The following is a 21952-nucleotide window of genomic DNA, read 5'->3' as shown; positions in this document are numbered from 1 at the left end:
TTAAACTTTTCACTTAAGAAGGGCTGCTCCTACCTAATTATGTAGATTTTGTTTGGAAGACTGGAGCAGAAAGGGAAAAAATAAGCTTAAATTTTCACTAGTTATTTAGATTGGAGTTAGATTTTTTTTTTCTTTTTAAGGAACAGATTGCATTTTGCCTGCCATATTAATGGGAATGCCATTGAATTGCCTAAATCTTATGATTAGGATTTTTTAAAGCACTAATTAGTTTGCTTTTAATAAAGAATATTGACAGAGCACAAGAATTTTCTTGGAAAATGGGACAGTTATGATCCCAAGTAACAGGGCTGAGGCTGGGTTTCAAAGGGCTTGACTGATGAGTATTTCAGGGCAAGGATCTTGCTCAGCACCTGGCACATAAATAGGAACACAACAAATAGTTGTTGTGTTCTGAGCATCGCTAAGTGTCCAGCTCAGAGTTTAATGACTGAATTGATTTTTGAGCACCTGACCCTAAAGACTGGCTTTCAGCATGTATAGGGCAAATGGATAGATGGGTTTTGTTCAGAGAAGTCCAATGCTATAATCAGAATTTCTAGTGTGCCTCTCTGGCTGTGTATATCCTGTCTGTTACATTTGCTGCTTGACTTTGAAATTGGATTTCCTCCTGTTTTACTGCAGAAAATGCAATTCAAGCCTTTGGCAATGGCTCTGATGTGACCGTGTGGCAGCCAGCCCTCCCAGTACAGACCACCACTGCCACTACCACCACTGCCTTCCGGGTCAAGAACAAGCCACTGGGGCCAGCAGGGTCTGAGAATGAAATTCCCACTCATCTTTTACCACCATGTGCAAATTTACAGGTAAGAACTGCGTCCAGATTCCTTGTTGGGGCTCCCTTCCCAGAGGGAGGATCACAGGCAGACTCACTTTCTGAAATGTATTCAGAGATAGATGATGAATGCTGCTCAGGTTTGAGTCTTAAAACTGCATTTTAAACACAAGCAATGAATATTGTGACATGTCATATAGTGGAGAAAAAGTCAGACTATGGAACCAACTCTCATTTACTGGGAGTATGGCTTGTATCTGGCCTTACTTTCTTCGCCTGTAAAATGAGGGCTCTGGGGAGAGTTGCATCTGTGAAGTTTTTGTGCGTGGGGTTGTCAAGTTGGCTTGTTTACATATTTATTATGCTGGTTCTGTGTTTGCTACAAAGCAGCAGCATAATGAAAAGAAAGGAGCTCTTGAGTTTGTCATCATCACACGACGTGGAGTGTTTAACTGTCTCTAAAGGTAAACCAGAGACAGAGATGCGGTTAACTCCCATGTGGAGTGCTTGATGTGGTGGTTCTTCAGAAGCAAAAGCAAGTGTTCTTTGGCAGTGGGAGGAGCAGTGAGGAGGCGCAGGCTGCCCTGCAAACTCCCGCATGTGGATACGGTCCAGTGAGAATGGTTAAGAACATTCTTTGTGGTTAATCCAGGTCTGTGAGGGCAGAAACACAGCAAGATACAAGTGGTGATTGCCTGCCTTCAGTCAAAAGCAGAGTGTTGATCCTGCCTCTTTATTGTTTTTTCATAGTAATGAGTACTCAGCTATTTGGCAGGACATTTTATTTGTATGTTCACAGGGTACCCTCACATTCTTTACCCCTTTGGGTGTTATCCTCCTGACGGCTGCAGGAGAGATGCTATCACTCTAGTACTGTAGCTTCTTTTGTTTGAGGACACAAGGGCTCAGAGAGGGAATCACTCTTGCTCAAGTCTGCAGAGCTAATGGATCACAGAGCCAGCACTAGGAATCCAGGAACCTCATTCTTTCCATGATTTTCCCTGTGTTTTAGAGGTCATGGTGACCACATGGTGACTTCTGCCTCCTGCTGTGCTGGAGAAGGGGATGTTAGGTGGTGTATGTGCCAAGCACCACGCTGTCACCTCATGCTCATCACTGGAGCACAGTTAGGCCCCTGGTCCCCATCAGGGGTCAACCTTGCTATTATTCTCATAAGATGCCCTCTTTTGCCAATACCACCTTGACCCACAACCCACTTTATTCCCTAGAAAGTGTCAGAAACATGTTTTGAGTTGCTTGGTATCTCGAGATCTCTCTGCATCTTGGATGTCTTCCATGCCATTCATCTGAGCTTGGGTCTCTGTCCTCTGTTCTTCTGGTTCTCCACCCCAGACATATAGTCTCAGAGACACTCTCATACACAAAACACTAAGGAGAGCCCAATAAGGAAACCACACATTCTAAGGTCAACCAGATATTATTCATACTTCTACTCCCTCCAAAGCACTGTGCAGATAAAGCCAGAACTGGGAGGAGCTTTGGGAAATACTATGGCATGGAACTGCTCCATCGTCTGTAGTGAGGCCCTGAGTTTCAGAGCAGGGAAGTGATATATTTGAGTCCTACAGCGAGTTGAAGGCAGGCCTAGAGCCAGGCAGAGAATAGGGTCTCTTCTCCATCTCAAGAAGGTGCTCCATACTCTGCTTTCTCCTAGGTCAGCTTTCCATGCTTTTGGGGCCCATTCAGATTCTGGTATCAGTGAAGACAAGTAGCCAGATGAGGGGGAGGATCCTATTATCATAAGGTGGTCACGGGAGGCCAGTGGTGGTTTCTGGAAAGAAAAGGCAAGCTCTGGCTACAACAAAACCAGCTTCTTTTCTGCCCATGTCTCTGTGCACAGAGGGTGACTGCAGAGGCAGCCTTCAGTGTTCAGCCTGTTGATTAAATCCCTTCTCTGTTTTAGAAACTTTGTGGAAACGAGCATTCAAAAACAAAGGTTCCCTTGTCAGTAAACTTAAAATAGTGGGCAAGATGCAACTTGTCAACATTTTTGGAAGTTAATGGGCAAAATCTCAGAATAGTCACCATTGGAAACTCCATGAGGTTGGAGTTTCCCCCATGATAGGTGAGGGTCCTGTCAGCCACAGGAGGTGTTCTCTGCTTCCCCCCAGATCTTAGCTCCTGACTTGGTCTCCTTGTGGTACAGTACAGTATGTGGCTTGGTCACACTGACAGCCAAAGCTTTTCCCTCAACACAGATCTGTCCGAACACCTTTCTCCGCAAGGAAGATCTGTACTGCCTCAGGGTTGCCCTGGCAACTCAGGGAACACAGGAGCTCTATCCCCCAGAAACCATGTCTTTCCTTTCCTGTTAGTGATAGCCAACTCTGCTTTCTAAACAGAAGGACAAAAGTAAAATTGGGAGTTCATGACAAGCTTGGCCAACATGGTAAAACCCTGTCTGTACTAAAAGTACAAAAATTAGCTGGGCGTGGTGGTGCATGCCTGTAATCTCAGCTACTCAGGTGGCTGAGGTATGAGAATCCCTTGGACCCTGGAGATGGAGGTTGTGGTGAGCTGAAATCCTGCCGTGGCACTCCAGCCTGTGCGACAGAGCAAGACTCTGTCTCAAAACAAAAACAGAAAACAAAAAGTAAAACTAAAGCATGATGTTTCTCTCTGGGCTGCCATTTAACTCCTTCGTAGAGGGAAGCATGAAAGTGTGGGGCCGTCGAGGAATGAGGGGTGGCTATGGCTACACCTCTCTTCCCTGTGATACACAGTCTCCACATACCCTGGAGCTAAACAGCATTTCTCTCCCAGGGAGTACTTAGGGTTCCGTGGAACCTCACTTTGACTCCTAAGATGATGTCTTGCATGAATCCCCTTTTGCACACATGAGTAAGAGAATAAGGGGTAAGGGCAGGGAAGGCAGCCAAGCCCATGTCAGACCCTGCTCTTGCCCTCACCGGTAATGGTAGCCTCTGTGAGCCAGCTAACCTCTCTGAGCCTGGGCTTCCTCATCTGCAAAGCACATGTATGGCTTAGCTACTGGAGTTGAGAGGATTAAGTAGGGCAGAGTGAATGTTCCAGAATGGTGCTTTATGAATGTCACATGTGATGTGATGTCTGATTCCAAGTCAGTGACCACTTGGTCCCTTTACAACAGATGGAAGGTGGTGCTGTGCTTCCTTGGGGGCAGGGTATTGGGTATGTGCTAGGAAACATTAGTGGGAGGTTACACTAACAAGTGTGTAGTTTATGTTTCAAAACCTTCTGTGTGCTTCGCCCTCTGCACTCCTCATGGCAGTCCCATGAGTCAGGTGTGGCAGGCATTCTTGCCTTTTATAAATCGGGCAACTGAGGCAGGGAGAGGCTTGTGACTTACCTAGAATCACACAGTAATTCTCTAGTGGGCTAGGATTTCTAACTTTGAGGCCAGGGCACTGTTGCCTTGTTCCATGACCCTTGGACAAATGGGACTCTTTCTCTGGATTAAGAATAGACAGTGAGGAAGAAGGAAAGAACAAGAAAGGAGAATCTGGTTTCAAGAGAACCTCATGTCCTAGTTCCTCCTGAGGTTCACTGATGCAAATGAGGGGAACAGATGCAGAGCTCCCACTTCAGACTGGGTTTCTTTCTTCATGCCTCAATTCCAGGAGACAGCACTGAGTAGAGGAAGGACTGAAAGTTTTCCAGTAACATTTTTGCAGCTTGCTGATTTTCTAGGGTGATCTCTATGAAGAATGGTTGAAAGGATCGTCTGAGGCTAGAGGATCAGGGGGATGAGAGAATGATGAGTGAAGGGCCTTCATCCCAAGAACGTGGTCCCTCCAGCTGATTTAGGACTCTTGCCCAGGCGGAGGACTCCCAAGAGACTCATTCTCCCCATCTGTCCCTCCTTTGCCTGCCTGGCTGTCTCCAGATGAATTACCATTTGCCGGGGAGTGGGGAGGGGGTCCTAGAAATATCTTAGAATGGCGTTTGTCCCAGCCACATGTGTCATTACTCAGAATAGAACTGACTTTAACCAGCTTGGGATCCATTGGTAACAGATTCAGAGAAAGTCAACTATCTTTGGCAGCTCTAAAGTTCACTTCCCTTGAGAAGCGCCCTCTTGTAATATTTTTAAATATACAATAATATGAGAAAACTCTTGGGGACTTGAGTTTTAGTCTTAACATTTGAGATAGATTTCCCCCTTGGAAGGGAAGAAACACGAATAAACATTTTCCAAAGTCTGCTCCAAAGTGTAATTATCAACAAACCAAATGCAGTTCTGCTTGGGGAAAATAGGTGACGATGGATATGGTGAATATAGGACTCATCAATGTTCCTATGAAAGGCTTTGCTTTAAAAAAGGCAAGTGGATTGATTAGTATAAAATGTTACAGAAACGTCCAAGTGCTAACCCCCTGAGGTGATAAAATACCGGGTTTTGGGTAACCCGCCAAGCTCCCATGTCAGAATTAATTGGCAGTCATATTAGTGACAAGCATGACACAGGCTGTGCTATTGTTGGCCTGTACCTTCAACTTGTTCAAAATGCTCACATGGAAAACAAAGAAACATTGATAATCCTACCAATTACTTCATATTCCGTGCACTCTCAGAATGGTCTGGTAGCTGGAGAAAGCTCAGGATATTTAGATCAAATGGACTGTGTGTGCGTGTCACTTACTTAAAGTAAATATCTTTAGAGCATTAGAAAAATTTTCTATTTTGCATCACTGTACACTGCTTAACTGGTAGCTTACAGTGAAGACATCTTAATGAGGTGTTTGTTGATGTCTGGTTGCTGTGGTCAAATAGAGTAACCAAGATTGGGAGCTCCAGCCTTGGGACTCAGGCCTCCTGAGAAGGTTTCATTGCCTCTGCTTCTCTTCAGCCCCTTGCCCCTGGAAATGCTGTGACAGACCATGGGGTACACAGGGTAGGTGCAGGATAGATGTGGGCAGTTGCCAGGGCCTTCAGTAAACGGCACAAACCATATTCAACGTCAGGGATTATTGTGTGTGTGTGTGTGTGTGTGTGTGTGTGTGTGTGTGTGTGTGTATCACATAATATACAGCTGTGGGTGAGATGTGGAAGACTAGCGTGACGGAGCTCATTCTGGTGGGACTTTTAAAACAGTCTTCTAGAAAGGAACGCAAAGCAGCTTTCTCAGTCATGAAAGAGATCAAGGGTCCATGTGGATAACCTTTGAAAACATGCTTCTTGTTAAAATCAACAATGCAGAAGGCAGTCGATCTGCCCCCATCACACCACCAGTTGGTGCCTGGTCTTATCTGGCCCTCAGACCATGCTAGCCCCAAGGGATTCACAGTAGAGACACTGTGAGCCACTCTTTGAGTGGGGTGGGGCAGAGGCCTTTAGGTGGACATCTGTCTGGAGCAGAGAACCTGCCACATTCACTGGATTTCAGCCTAGGCCCCCAGCCTCCCAGCAAAGCCTCAGCACATTTCCTCTCCCCGGAGTCATGTCAGGCTTAGAAAACAGGCACTTGTAGGATGCAGCCTAATGTTTGCAGAGTGGCAGGAGGGATGGAGGGCGGACCTAATCTGTTTAACTCCTATCCATTCTGTATTAGAATATTGAAAATAATCTATATTTAGATGTCCCACTCAATCCTCTCCCCATGGCCCCAGTACCTCCTCAGATCCAAAGTCCATTTGTTCCGGATGGGGCCAGACCAGACCAGAAATGATTTCAAAACTCTTCTTCATGGGGGCAAACCCCCAAAGTCTAGATGCAATGGGAAGGTAATTATCCAAACCTACCAAATACCCAGGACTCTACTGGCTGTGACCAAGTGAAAATTTTAAGTGTCGAGTTTTAAAAGGAAAGCTGCCAATGGGTGTTCTGTAAATCATTTGTGCCAGCAGACTGACCCCATTATGTCAGCTAATCCTGGAAATACAGGAGGTAAATTTCAATCTTCTAGCATGGAGCACTTAATCAATATTCTAAATGTTTTTCTTGCAATTTATGCTAGCAGAGCAATGGGGTGCTTTGGCGGCCCGTTAATCTTCCACCAGAGACGAGGTGCTTGAGAGCCAGTCCAGGGTGCTGGGATTTTGCACAGGGTGATAGACCAGGAGGAGGGCAGGCCTGGGAAGATAGAAGTGAGGAAGGAGAGGGGCTTATTTCCACACCAGACTCCTGGCTCCGGGAAGGAGCTTCACCCCCTTTCCTTACCCGACTGTGGAAAGTTGGGTGGAGCCACCTTGAGAACATTTTCTCAGCACTTTCTTTTTCACGTGTGGTTGACAGCCTAAGAATTGGTTTTCTGGGAAAAGCTTGAGCTTTGGAGTTAGTTGGCTCTGAGTGAGAATCCTGGCTTACTTCCTGTGGCTCCGTGACTATCTTGTGGTTTTTATCCTGAATCCCTGCTGCAAAACATCACTGAGCTCTTGGTTTTTTGTGAGGCTAAAGAACAATGCAAGTGTGTAAAGAGCCAGGGACAAGAAGGGGCAGACCCTTGGCACTGGGGGAAGCAGCATCCACTGCTGGCATGGTTGGTGAGATGCCTTAGGGATTTTAACACAGGACGCTGGGGCTGGAAAGGAAGAGCTGCTCTCAGGAGCTGGGGGCCACGGAGGAAGAAAGATGGAACTCTTTAGATTGTGCTTTCTTAATTAATAAGAAGGGTTTGAACTGAATGATACCCTGCCAGTTGTAAGATGTGGTCTTGGTAGAAAGTCCCAGGGAGGAGGGGAAGGGGGAGAATGATCTTTGGATGCCAGGCCAAGAAGGAAGGGAAACCAAAATTAGTCAAACACGGACTAGGTCTTGAGGGATTAGAACTGATCCAAATTCCATCTCTCTGCGGGACTCCTGGGAGCTTCATCTGAGTAATCTGCTTCTTGGAGCTGCCACTCTAGTCAGATCTTGGTCCAGCCTGGTGACCAGAGTGGGACTAGCTGCCAGCGGCCCTGCCACATCTCTTTAACCAGGGGAGACATTGGGAAGAGGTGACGTAGTTGTTAATAGGAAACATTCTTGGTTGCAGAAAAGACAGGATTTGAGTAGTCCTGCCTCTTCGCCTCAAAGCCCAGGACTTAGCAGTCTTTGCCATGTCTGCACTCCACTGATCCTATTATTTGCTTAATCTTTACCTTTAAATTCAGTTACGAGCTATACTTATTTATATGCATGCTGCTGCCTTTGAGACTCATCTGAAGCTGTTCTAACATGTGAAAGCATGAGTTCAATGTGCTTTCTCTATGTTAAAATCCAATATATAAATATTAAAATTAAAACCATTAAATAGTTTGCATGCTACCTAAAATCATGTCCTGTATCACCAGTAGTGCCCAAGTCCCACTTTGGAAAACCTTATAATCCATCGAATCCTGTGACAGATCTCAGAACAATTTGCTTTGATAACAGGTCATCCCAGCTTTTTCTAGCCAGGCATTAATAAAACAAATGCATACGCAGTGCCTCCCCAGAGGAATCCTCACAGTAACCTAAGAAGGTCAGTTCTATTATCATTCCCATTTTTCAGACGAGAGACCTGAGGCACAGAGAGCTGTGATCAGGAGAAGAGTAAGAGCAAAGCAGCATTCCTCCCCACCACCCCCCCACTATAAATGGCTACACTGTATTACCAAAACCAGAGCCCTTTAAACATTGTATTTCTGGGAAACATTGTGTTTCTGGGTAACATTATTCATCACTATAGATTAAATCAGTCCCTAAATTCTTGTTGAACATCTGGCAGACTGAAGTGTCAGATTGGTTCACAAATGAGCATAGAGAAAAGTAATGATGCCTATTCTGACACCAACTGGTAGACTGCAGTACAACTCAATTCCTAGCTAACTGCTCAGGGTTAGTATCAGACTCCGCAGGTTACGGGCATGGTTCCCAACAAGACAGCCCTTACTTCAGATGCCCGCCACACTTTGGGGTTCCCAGGCCACCTGCACTTCTGACCAACTAGTTACAAATTCAGGGGTTCCCATGGCCCTCTCAAGTTCATCTCACTAGGATGATTCACAGAAATCTGGAAAGTGCTGCAAGATTTAGGATTACAGCTTTATTATCAGGGTACAAATCAGAACCAGCGAGATGAAGAGATACCTAGGGCAAGGTCTTGGAGGTTCTCCAGTGGAGAGCTACTCTGCCTTCTCCCTCCAGATTATGGCATGTCACCTTCTTGCTGCATCAATGTATTTACTGCCCAGGAGGCTCCAGGAGCTGTCTCCAAAGTTTTGTTTGGGTTTTATTAGGTAGACAGGATTGATTCATTGACCACATGATTGGCAGTTTTCAGCCTTCCTCCCCACACTGTGGGGATCAGGAGGTCAGATTGACCTACTGTGGCTCAGAGTCCCAACCCTGTGACCCATGGTTGGTCTTTGTGGTAACCTGACCTAATCTTGAGTCATCCCATTACTGAGCCACTCAGGTGTGATCCGAAGAACTCATGAATAACAAAGACACTCCTTAGCACTGGAAAAATTCCAAGGATTTAGAAGTTATCACTTAGGAACCAAAGACAAAAGCCAGTCAAATTCTTAATTACACAACAATGCCTCATCAGACTTGGTTGGTTGTTTTAAAATATAATTTTAATTCTAGAGATGCAATGTGAAGCTCCTTCTTTTATTTTTAAAAATTTTATTTCCATAGGTTTTTGGGAAACAGGTTGTATTTGGTTTACATGAGCAAATTCTTTACTGGTGATTTGTGAGATTTTGGCACACCCGTCACCCAAGCAGTATACACTAAACCCAATTTGTAGCACTGTGAAACTTCTCTTAAGGAAGTTGGGGTTGAAATTCTGCACTCTACACTTACTAGCCATTAAACTTTGGGCAAATTATCTTTTCTGCCCCAGTTTCCTCATCTTTAACATGGAGATGGCAGAAGAGCTTCCTGGAATGTTTGTGGATTAAATGTGTTTCTGCATGTAAAGCATGCTTACAATGGTGCCCAGCTCAAAGATGATGGTACTGTGCAAGTTTTTATTAGTTGTAAGTTTCAGGGAGCTTTTGGCCCAGCACTTGGATATCACTGGCCCCCTTTGACCTGCCTTCAGGATCAGAGAAGTGCCCTGAAGGAGCAGGTTGAATAATGAGACTCAGGAGGCACTACTTTATGGGGCCCGTTTTCCAGCGGGCTTTCTGGTCTTTGTGGCCTGTGGAGCTCTGTGCCTGTGAAGTGGAACTTGTTATGGATAAGACAAACGACGAGGCCTTGTTAGAGTGAGGGTTTTGAAATGGAGTTTGAAGATAGATGCTTCTCCATGGGAAGTCACTTTCTTCCCCTGGTATTCTTTGCTGAAGGTGGGCTGCACGCCCTATGTAACCCTGTCAGTTTCAGTGAGGAGGATTGTTTAGTCACCTCTTGGCTATGAGTTGAATGGTTCCTCGAGGCCAGGCTTCCTCGACACCAGGCTTCCTCGACGTTGGCACTAGTGACATTTTGGTCGGGATAATTGTTGCAGGGGGCTGTCCTGTGCATTGTAGGGTATTATTTAGCAGCATCCCTGGACACTACCTTCCAAATGCCAGTTGTGTCTTTCCTCAACTATGACAGCCCAAAATGTCCTTTCAACATTGCCAATGTCTTCAGGGGACAGAAGTACACCTGCTTGACAATCACTGCCCGAAGTGAAGGGTGCCTCAGAGAACCCCTTTTCCTTTATACTAAAAAGGAAAATGGGGGTGTTTGAGAATCCTCATGTTTCTTCCTCCTTACATGGCAAGAAGCATCAGGAGATATAAGTGTAAACTGGTGCATTGGACGGAATCTTTCCTAGGTAGTGCAGGCAGGGACAAGGAAAGGAAGCTGTGGTTGCGATTTATCAGTCCATTTGGGCTGTCGTAACAAAATACTGTCAACTGGGTGGCTTAATCAACAGAAATTTATTTCTCATAGCTCTGGAGGCTGGAAAGTTCAAGAGCAAGGTGTGGGCAGATTGAGTTCCCAGTGAGGTCTATCTTCCAGGTTGCAGATGGCCGCCTTCCTGCTGTATCTTCACATGAGGGAGAGAAAGAGCTCTGGCATCTCATCCTCACACCATCACCTTCTGGTGTTTTTAAACATCCAGTGCCCTGGATGATTACCATGCAGGGAACATCTCAAAGGAGACTTTTGCCCAACAACCATAGTGGATAGAAGTGTTGTGCCAAACCATGGTCAGGTTTCTCACACATGGCTTTGAGGATGGAGGAGCTTGAGGAGGAGAGGGATTGAATGGGATTAGAAAACTAGCACCAAACGTGTTAACACTGATCCCTTAGCACAGGCATGGAATCTAAATGACTGTGGCAACGTGGTTACCATTGCCTGGGCCTTTTATCTAAGAGAATGGTCTTGGGGCTGCCTGTTATTTGTGGTGTTTGGTTTATGATCTTTGTGACGTTTTCATAATCTCTGTGTGATACAGACTGATTTCTAGCACCCACTGTTGTTTTTGTCACATAGAAAAAATCCAAACCTTGGCTATATCCAGTGTTTTCTCTGTGTAATGGTCTGTTGCTCTGGCTGAGTTTATTTCTCCACTCTGGGAGGAATGAGCTGTTGGGGAGTCTTCCCTTAGCAGAAGTATGAAGCTTCAGGGCCTCCCACCCACACTACTTTCTTCTGGGCCCTCCTGGAAGCTTCATTGCAGAACTCTGGACCAGGCTGCCAAGTTGTTTCAGGCCCTGTGTGGTGAATCTGCTACTCCCAGTGTGGACAGGCTACCAGTGACCTCCTAGGACTTCATATTCTGGGCTCCAACTACTATCAGAGGAGCTTAAGGGGGAAGCTGCATCCCAGAATCCACCCATGCCAGCCTTAGGAGGAAAGAGGCTGTTGTAAAAACACCTTTTATAATAACTGCTTATAGAGCATTTTCAAAGCCCTTCAGCCAAGAAAGTACTTGAATTCAGAGCTCAAAATTGGGTGTTACTCTGTTAAGGCTGCCATACGAGCCAGCATACTGAACTACATTTTCAATTGTATATTCAACTCAATTGGAAATGGACATGTTCAGGGTATAACTGGTACAAAAAATAGGAATTAAATCTTGGGGGCCAGTCCTCATGATAGGTATGTATGTGTGGCACACTACATCATAGATGTCATACATGTAAGTGGCAGCTACTCAGTAACTAAGCATTTTGCATTTTAAACACCTTACTCATGGGGAGACGTTAAGGGAAAACAGTGCTGTTACCCCAAGCCTTTTCTTAATCCATGGGGCCCTACTAAGTGTCCCTTGGGCAGACATTAACATAGGAGGCTGACTCTGAGTCCTGTGATTGCACCGACTTGGCAAAAGGCACCTCCCATGGAGGACAAGCTGTCCCACCCAGCCTGCAGACATCAGGTGCTAGGCTGTGTTGCTGAAGCAGCTGTTATCAGATTGCCAGTTTCTGCAAACTTAATTCAAAAAATGATTTCTTTGTGATTGGCATGTTTGCATTGTAGCAAACTTTGGTTCAACATATTGTTAGAATACATAATACTGTAATTTAAGATTATTTTATCAGCAGTAAAGGGTTTTATAATTCATTTTAAAAGTTGTAATGGGCTTGAGCATCTTCAGTATAGTTTAATAATACAGCATTTTATAGCTGGCTGTAAAATTTCAGATTACGGTTTTAGCAATTGTGCAATTCTATTTTATAGTTTAATAATTGTTCAAATGAAGGAGAGTGTAAAGTTCCTAAAAACCAATTTAATGACTTAGAAAAATGGCTTTTATCAAAATCTATTGCACACCTTTAATGAACCCAGATGTCACCTTTTCAACAAAGGCAGGTCATGGGATCTATTTTTCTCTACAACAATGTAGCCAGATGCCCTCTCAATTAAGCACACACAGTGCGGTATCTCTAAATTAGAATTTTTCTCTTTTTAAAAACTCTTGTATCCCTAATCTCCTATAGCTAGAATAAGCCTATTTTCCAAGCACTAGGTGAACTCCAACTTAAACAGGTGATAAATTGGTTCTCTCCAGAGAAGATTTTCATTTTACAGATGGCCTCTTGATCACACTGCCTGAACCCCAGCTCCTAACTCTTACAAAGTCTCTTATGAATGCCTCCAAATAACTCATAGTTTACTATTCTATAAAGTGAATGGCAGAAAGGGAGCCCTACATGGTAATTTCATTATATATTATCATTATGAGTAATAAAAGTGTTGTCATATATTATAGCATCCTGGAGAAGGCACGGTCTCGTTGTCATCGGAATTAGAGTTCATGTTATTTATATTTCTGGAATTTGCTACGGGTATGTTTTCAGGCAACAAAAGCCAGTGAAAGAGGTGGCCCTGGGCCAGGCACACAAACACAGTTATCATGTAGCTTAGGGAGCACACCATGGGGCATTAAGTCCCAGGACCCGTGAACGCAGTGTGGTTACTGAGCCAAACAGCTCTGGCTCAGAGCCCTGTTTCTGCTACACAGAAATGGAAAAGGTCAATGGAAGTCACATGTGGCTGGGCCGTTTCCTCTCTGAGGTGCAGTCTGGTGGCCTGGGGTTCACAGCCCATTACCATTCTGTGCTATAAGCAGTGGTACCTTTATGTGAACCAAGGGCAGGGTGATTTTGAACTCTCCACCTGGCAAATACTTTGAGAAGAGGGCACCTGCAGCACCTAAGAGCCCCTTTCTTCTATCACCCTGAAATAACACAGGCCTCCTTTTTTTGTTTCTCATTCAGTTCTCTAGTTGTCTCATCAGTCTTTGTCAGCTTTGCTCCAGGGTGTTTCTGTGGAAATTTGTCATTCCTTGAGGCCAATGTAAGGCTGTCTGTGCCAGCCATTTGGGTATCTTCTGGCAGGTTTCAGTCAGCGCAGCAAAGATCCCATAGCTGGAAGACATTCTTGCTACCCAGACAGGCATTAGCTCTGGGCTTCAGCTGTTGTCTCCTCTTATTCCTCACCCCAGAACACCCCAGTGCTATGTTATAGTGCCCCAGTACTATGTTAGTACTATGTAAGGGACAGCACTTAATGATTTTGTGGTCCCGTGGAAAGTGGAGGCAATACCATCATCCTTTAACTCCAGTCTGACACTCACTTTAAGATAATAGGGCTCAAGCCAAATCCCTCATTGATTGTACCGATGCTTGACAAGTGATCATGCACACAGTAGGCCAAGTACAGGGTGGTTAGTTTGCAAAGTTGCTTTTTTAAGAAAAGGAGGCTATTGTACTTAGGAGAAGATACTGAAGGGCCAGGCCTCTTGCTACAATAAAAATCAAACCCTTCTGAGGGCAAAGCTGGAGAGTAGCTTAATCTTTTTGGTCCTTAGATTTATCATCTGCAATATGAGAATGATAAATGCTATTGCCTAGGAGTGTTGTAATTATTAAACAAATTAAAATCCTTCATCACAGTAACTCAGCCTCCAGGACAGTGACTATTGATATCATTATTTTATTCTCCTGGATGGTCTTTGCTGATGATGACATAGGGGGAGCCTGTGCTGAGGTGGCATCTGATCTGGTAAAGGTGGCACCTTTACCCCAAAATTCATCTGAGAAATGAACTTGAGCATCATATAGGTGTGCGACCTTGCAGAAATAGACCAATTGTTTGATCACACATTTATGATGTCTTCTTCTCTTAAGCACTCTTTTTTTTAAACCACTATTTGCAAAAAATGACTTAGAGTGGGGATGGGAAGATAAGATCCTCCTCAGTGCACTGTGGGAAAAGCCATTAGCCCACCTGCACCTGTGGTCCAGAGGGCAGTGAGGCCAGCCCATCAGAAGGACAGTAATTCAACCCTTGGACAACTGCTTAACCCAATTGCTGGGTAATAAACCTGCTTAATAAAAAGGAATAGGACGTCTGCACCATCTTGGCTATAAATATGCTCTCTTGTTCTGGGTAACCTATGAGAATATCTCTGAGCACACTTAGATCACATACTATAAATAAATCCGATTTCTTATATCCCCTACTGACCTTTTATCCTTAGAACTTCTAGCCAACTGTGCTCTGGTGAATAACAGGTTCTTGAACCATGGAACACCCTTATGTGGAAGCCAACAGCCCTGGTTCTCTTATTGGGTAAAATTCAACCAAGAGCATCCCTCCCCTTTGCCCCTATATTTTAAACCCAAGAAAATGAGACTGCCTCGAGAGGAAACTCAAGACAGTGGGCACTGAGTCAACATTTGGGGAGTTTTCCCCAGAGTGGCGGTCCCCGGCCTGCCCCTCTGCTGCAGGCAGAGGCACTCACCACTGGCGTCCTGGAGTAGCAGAAACCACCTGGTCTGGCTTGGCCTGTGACTTCCTACACAAGGCGCATTTGCAGAAGTTGCTCCTGGTTTCTGGGGTCAAGCTTGGGAGGACACCCATAGGCTCTGTATTCCTGAGAGACAGCTCAGGCAGACTCTAGATTCTGTGCTGCCTGAGCTGTCTCTGAACATGCTGGCTGTGTGAGTCCAGGCTTATGAATGCACCTCTCAGAACCTTCCTCAGCTCTGTCAGCAGGATAATGAGCTATTTCTGAGAGTTGATGTAAGACAGGGGAGATAATAGGCAGTGTGTCTAGTTAGCATGGAGTCGCTATGCATTGATTTTTAGAGTCAGAGTGTCTGGGTTCAGATCTCAGTGCAGCCTCTTCCAGCTGTGGAAACTTGAGCAAGTCATACCTCTCAGAACCCCTGTTCCGAACCCATACAAAAAGGGAGTGCACTGCTCAGAAAGTTGTTTTGACCAGTGGGTGCATTTGGTAAAAGACAGGTGGGTTCGTCATCAGTGAAGGCTATTTGTGATAGTAATGATTGCAGTCATCATTATTTATCTACATGGTTTTCCTATGCTTTCTAGAATATTTTTCTCTGTTTAACTAAAAGCACATACTTTTAAAATTTTCTTAAAGGTTTTTTGCTTTTGCCTTGTTTTTTTGCAACACTAACCATGCTCCATCTTCTAAACCAGAGGATGAACAAAAGCCCCCAGTCCGTTATATCTCCAAACCGTGGTGTTTTATATCAAACCTTAGTTACCAGCATAAGTCACAGAGCCATTATGGGGCCGCACTCAGCTGCACATAAATGCACAGGAGAATGAGAGGCTTAATAAATATTATCTGATGGTGATGAGGACGCGTGTCTGATGAGATAGGCTTCATGCACTTCTCATCAGGGACAACAATGAATCTTTTCTGTTGCTCTTGCACATTTGCATTTCCAACTGCACATTCTGAGAAAACAAATGTTTCATTTTAGGGCCGTCCCTCCTAGTTGCCTTTATACCGTTAATGCTGAATGTTCGCTATACAAAACAGCCGCCCTCACCCCAAACCAAAACGTTTTTCACACATTTCTGTCATTATCTTCTTGTTAATTGCACACAGTTTTCCCAAATACAGCTCATAATTGCTTCTTGTCTGAATATTTTACTAATCAAGCAAATTAACCATGAATGAAAACAAATAGTTCTCTAACGTATTTCTGCAACCTGTGGTTGCCCCAACGTGGGGAAAAGCAAAAAAGATGTAAGGTGATCCTGTGAAGTTATGAAAAGGAGTAGTAAGCCCAGCTAGGGCACCCTGTGAAGCTCCATGCTGTAGACAGAGTCTGCACACAGCACTCCTTGCCATCTTGCCATTAGTGTTAAATTACAAGTGCAAAGCTGCAGGCATCCTTTCATGGTGCACTGCAGACTGACAGGGAAGCCTGAGGGAATGCTTAGCTAATGGAGGACTGTTGATATATCTTACTGGATTTTGTCTCTTTCATTGCATTCATGTTTAAATCCAAGGAATCACAGATGATCATAAGCCAGTTCTTTTCAATACAGTGTTCACAAGACCAATTAGCATGAAGTTTTGCATTTTCCCCACCTTTGCCTCGATCCAAGAATGACCATCAACCACAGAGAGGCTAAGAGATTGTTCACGGCCACTTGAATTTTCAAAGGACTTCCATCTAGAGTATCACATTAGATTTTCACAACCTTACAATTTAGACAGTGGGGTAGGGATTATTGAAACCATGGATGATGGTTGGAAAGCCAGGACTAGGAACCTTGTAACCTCTACTCTTTTTACCATACCATAGCAATCAAGCCAGTCCAGGAACAAGTGTGAAATTGTAGCAGAAGTTCTCTTAACTGACACTCATTTAGCCAGCTCACCATAGAAGCCAACCTGTCCCTTCCCCTGCAAACATACTCGCTGATGCACAAGACCCACTGCATGGGGGCCACACTAATGGGCTTCTCTCCTTCTGCCCACAAGTACCCCTCACTCTCTCCAGTTGGGATGCAGCCTTAACAAACATCAGATATATTTGTTCTCATGCCTTTTTGTGCTGGTCGTAGTTGGTATTTTTGCTTACATCATTTGCTAAATATTACATAAATCACTGAAATAGGAGCACAAAAAAGGGATAATTGCTTCAGTGTAAATTAAGTTGAATATATCTAAAAAGGAAAATTCTTTAAAAAAAAAAGGCGCAAAAAAAAGCAAGAGTTGCAATTCTAGTCTCTGATAAAATAGACTTTAAACCAACAAAGATCAAAAGAGACAAAGAAGGACATTACATAATGGTAAAAGGATTAATGCAACAAGAAGAGCTAATAATCCCAAATATATACGCAGCCAATACAGGAGCACCCAGATATATAAAGCAAGTTCTTAATGGCTTACAAAGAGACTTAGACTCCCACACAATAATAGTGGGAGACTTAAACACCCCACTGTCAATATTAGACAGATCAATGAGACAGAAAATTAACAAGGATACCCAGGACTTGAACTCAGACCTGGAATAAACAAACCTAATAGACATTTACAGAACTTTCCACCCCAAATCCACAGAATATACATTCTCCTCAGCACCACATCACACCTACTCTAAAATTGACCACATAATTGGAAGTAAATCACTCCTCAGCAAAGGCAAAAGAACAGAAATCATAACAAACAGTCTCTCAGACCACACTGCAATCAAGTTAAAACTCAGAATTGAGAAACTAACTCAGAACTGCAGAGCTTCTTGGAAACTGAGCAACTGGCTCTTGAATGTTGACTGGATAAACAGTGTAATGAAGGCAGAAATATAGATGTTCCTCGAAACCAACGAGAACGAAGACACAATGTACCAGAATCTCTGGGACACATTTAAAGCAGTGTCTAGAGGAAAATATATAGCAATGAGTGCCCACATGAGAAGCAAGGAAAGATCTAAAATTGACACCCTATCATCAAAATTGAAAGAGCTAGAGGATCAAGATTTAAAAAAACTCAAAAGCTAGCAGAAGATAAGAAATACCTAAGATCTAAGATCAGAGCAGAACTGAAGGAGATACACAAAAACTCCTTCAAAAAAATCAATAATCCAGGAGCTGGTTTTTTGAAAAGATCAACAAAATAGACCACTAACCAGATTAATAAAAAAGAAAAGAGAGAGTAGTAGATGCAATAAACGATAAAGGGGATATCACCACAGATTCCAGAGAAATACAAATCATCATCAGAGATTATTACAAACAGCTCTATGCACATAAACTAGTAAACCTGGAAGAAATGGATAAATTCCTGTACCTTTGCATCCTCCTAAGCCTAAACCAGGAAGAAGTCGAAACCCTGAATAGACCAATAACAAGGGCTGAAGTTGAGGCAGGAATTAATAGCCTACCACCCAAAAAAAGCCCAGGTCCATATGGTTTCACAGCCAAATTCTACCAGACATACAAAGAGGAGCTGGTACCACTCCTTCTGAAACTATTCCAAACAATCCAAAAAGAGGGAATCCTTCCCAAAATCATCCTGATACCAAAACTCATTAGAGACTCAGCAAGAAAAGAACCACTTGAGGCCAATATCCATGATGAACATAGGTGCAAAAATCTTCAATAAAATACTGGCAAACGGACTGCAACAGCACATTAAAAAGCTTACCCACCATGATCAAGTAGGTTTCATCCCAGGGATGCAAGGCTGGTTCAAAATATGCAAGTCTATAACTGTAATTCACCACATAAACAGAAACAAAGACAAAAACCACATGATTATCTCAATAGATGCAGAGAAGGCCTTTGACAAAATTCAACAGCCCTTTATGCTAAAAATCCTCAATAAACTAGGTATTGATGAAATGTATCTCAAAATAATAAAAGCTATTTATGACAAACTCACAGCCAATATCATACTGAATGGGCAAAAACTGGAAGCATTCCCTTTGAAATCCAGCCCTAAGCAAGGATGCCCTCTCTCACCGCTTCTATTCAATATAGTCTTGGAAGTTTTAGCCAGAGTAATCAGGCAAGAAAAAGAAATAAAGGATATTCAGTTAGGAAAGGAGGAGGTCAAATTTTCTCTATTTGCAGATGACATGATGGTATATTTAGAAGACCGCATCATCTCAGCCCAAAATCTCCTGAAACTGATAAGCAACTTCTGCAAAGTCTCAGGATACAAAATCAGTGTGCAAAAATCACAAGCATTCCTATACACCAATATCAGACTTAAAGAGAGCCAAATCAAGAACGAACTGCCATTCACAATTGCTATAAAGAGAATAAAATACCTAGGAATACAACTAACAAAGAATGTAAAGGACCTCTGCAAGGAGAACTACAAACCACTGCTCAATGAAATAAGAGAGGACACAAACAGATGGAAAAACATTCCATGCTCATGGTTAGGAAGAATTAATATTGTGCAAATGGCCATACTGCCCAAAGTAATTTACAAATTCAACACTATCCCCATCAAGCTACCTATGACCCTCTTCACAGAACTGGAGAAAAAACACCTTAAACTTCATATGGAACCAAAAAATAGCCTGCATAGCCAAGTCAATTCTAAGCAAAAAGAACAAAGCTGGAGGCATCATACTACCAGACTTCAAACTATAGTACAAGGCTACAGAAATCAAAACAGCATGGTACTGGTACCAAAACAAAGATATAGACCAATGGAACAGAACAGAGGCCTTGGAGGCAGGACCACACATCTACAACCATCTGATCTTTGAGAGACCTGACAAAAACAAGCAATGGGAAAAGGACTCCATGTTTAATCAATGGTCTTGGGAAAACTGGCTAGCCATGAGCAGAAAGCAGAAACTGGACCCCTTCCTGACACCTTACACTAAAATTAACTACAGATGGATTAAAGACTTAAACATGAGACCTAACACCATAAAAACCCTAGAAGAAAACGTAGGCAAAACCATTCAGGACATAGGCATAGGCAAGGACTTCATGACCAAAACACCAAAAGCATTGGCAACAAAAGCCAAAATAGACAAATGGGACCTAATCAAACTCCACAGCTTCTGCACAGCAAAAGAAACAGTCATTAGAGTGAATCGGCAACCAACAGAATGGGAAAAATTTTTTGCAATCTACCCATCTGACAAAGGGCTAATATCCAGAATCTCCAAAAACTAAAACAGATTTACAAGAAAAAAACAAGCCCATTCAAAAGTAGGTAAAGGATATGGACAGATACTTTACAAAAGAAGACATATACAAGGCCAACAAACATATGAAAAGATGCTCATCATCACTGGTCATTAGAGAAATTCAAATCAAAACTAATAGAATGGCAATCATTAAAAAATCTGTAGACAACAGATGCTGGAGAGGATGTGGAGAAAAAGGAACACTTTTACACTGTTGGTGGGAGTGTAAATTAGTTCAACCATTGTGGAAGACAGTGTGGCGATTCCTCAAGGACCTAGACATAAAAATCCCATTTGACCCAGCAATCCCATTACTGGGTATATATCCAAAGGATTATAAATTGTTCTACTATAAGGACTCACGCACATGAATGTTCGTTGCAGCACTGTTTACAATAGCAAAGACTTGGAACCAATCCAAATGCCTATCGATGATAGACTGGACAGGGAAAATGTGGCACATATACACCATGGAATACTGCACGGCCATAAAAAACAATGAGTTGATGTCCTTTGTAGGGACATGGATGAACCTGGAAACCATCATTCTCAGTAAACTGACACAACAGCAGAAAATCAAATACCACATGTTCTCACTCATAGGCAGGTGTTGAACAATGAGAATACATGGACACAGGGAGGGGAGCATCACACACTGGGATCTGTTGGGGGGAAATAGGGGAGGGACAGCGTGGGGTGGGGAATTGGAGAAAGATAGCATGGGGAGAAATACCAGATACAGGTGATGAGGAGGAAGGCAGCAAATCACTGCCATGTGTGTACCTATGCAACAATCTTGCATGTTCTTCACATGTACCCCAGAACCTAAAATGCAATTAAAGGAAAGCCTTTGGATTAGGTGTGGGTGAGACAACTGTAAAAGACTGAGGGCAATTATAAAAACGCAGGAATATTATACCAAGATTCTTCTGCGGGTGTGAAACATCACTCCTGTTTTAAGGAAACTGAAATCAGGAACTGTAGACCAGGAATTATAGGCATAACTTATGCAAAACATAAGCCAGGGAACTCCAGTAGTCTCTTTAAAAAATAATAATAAAAGAATAAAGGTGGATCCAAGATGGCCAAATAGACACAACTCCAGCACACAACACTCTGCCGGAGAGATGCAGAAATCCAGAGATCTCCTAGCTCCAACTGAGGTAACAGGTGCATTTCAACAGGTACGATCCGATGGTGAGCAGAGCCCACTCAGGGCAGACGGAGGCAGGGAGTTGTGCTGCTACACCCAGAAAGTGCATCTGACAGGTGAGTCGGAGGCTTTCCCTCTGGCGCTCTGGTCCAGATACAGCACTTCCCCCAAAGCCTCAGCCATATACAGAACAGTGAATCTTTGCCAGTCAGGCACTGGAAATTACAAGCATGGAGTTGAGTAATAATCCAGGACAGTGTCCCGGATCGGCACACAGACCTAAACAGACACATGAGCCCAAAAGGCGGTCAGGAGAGCCTGCAGACTGCACTGTCGCCCCCTTCCCCCACCCAGAGAGAGCTGGAACTGTAAGCGGGAGCAGCTGGGCGGGCCCCTGCCCCATGACCAGAGAGAGATGAATCTGAAAGGGGGAGACAGCTGGGTGTGGCTGGATGGGTCCCTACCCTCTCCCACAAACCCCAGGGAGCTGAAGCTCTGACTCTAGTGGGTTGCACAGCCAGTGCTACACTCTGAGCTGAAAACTGAATGATCCAGCCCAGTGGAGGAAAGGCACAACCCACCATTAGAGAGATGGGACTGGGCTACATGTTTTAACAAAAATATAAAGGAAGCCTATGTAGCAACTGGACGACGTTCTTGACA

At 43.7% G+C, this 21952-nt stretch overlaps 1 protein-coding gene across 3 annotated transcripts in view; it reads left to right on the top strand.

Annotated features, from left to right (window-relative positions):
- GFRA1 (GDNF family receptor alpha 1) overlaps nt 1-21952 on the top strand; it is a 221260-nt gene that overhangs the window by 186189 nt on the left and 13119 nt on the right. For all 3 annotated transcript variants that reach the window (XM_039465278.2, XM_010332664.3, XM_039465279.2), the window contains one exon: nt 643-824. In XM_039465278.2, the coding sequence (XP_039321212.1) occupies nt 643-824 (182 nt within the window). The remainder of the gene's footprint in view (nt 1-642; nt 825-21952) is intronic.

Source organism: Saimiri boliviensis, chromosome 12, assembly GCF_048565385.1.
Source record: "Saimiri boliviensis isolate mSaiBol1 chromosome 12, mSaiBol1.pri, whole genome shotgun sequence".
Lineage (NCBI taxonomy): Eukaryota > Metazoa > Chordata > Mammalia > Primates > Cebidae > Saimiri > Saimiri boliviensis.
The sequence above is the reverse complement of the archived record's forward strand: the minus strand, read 5'-3'. Positions and strand labels throughout refer to the sequence as shown.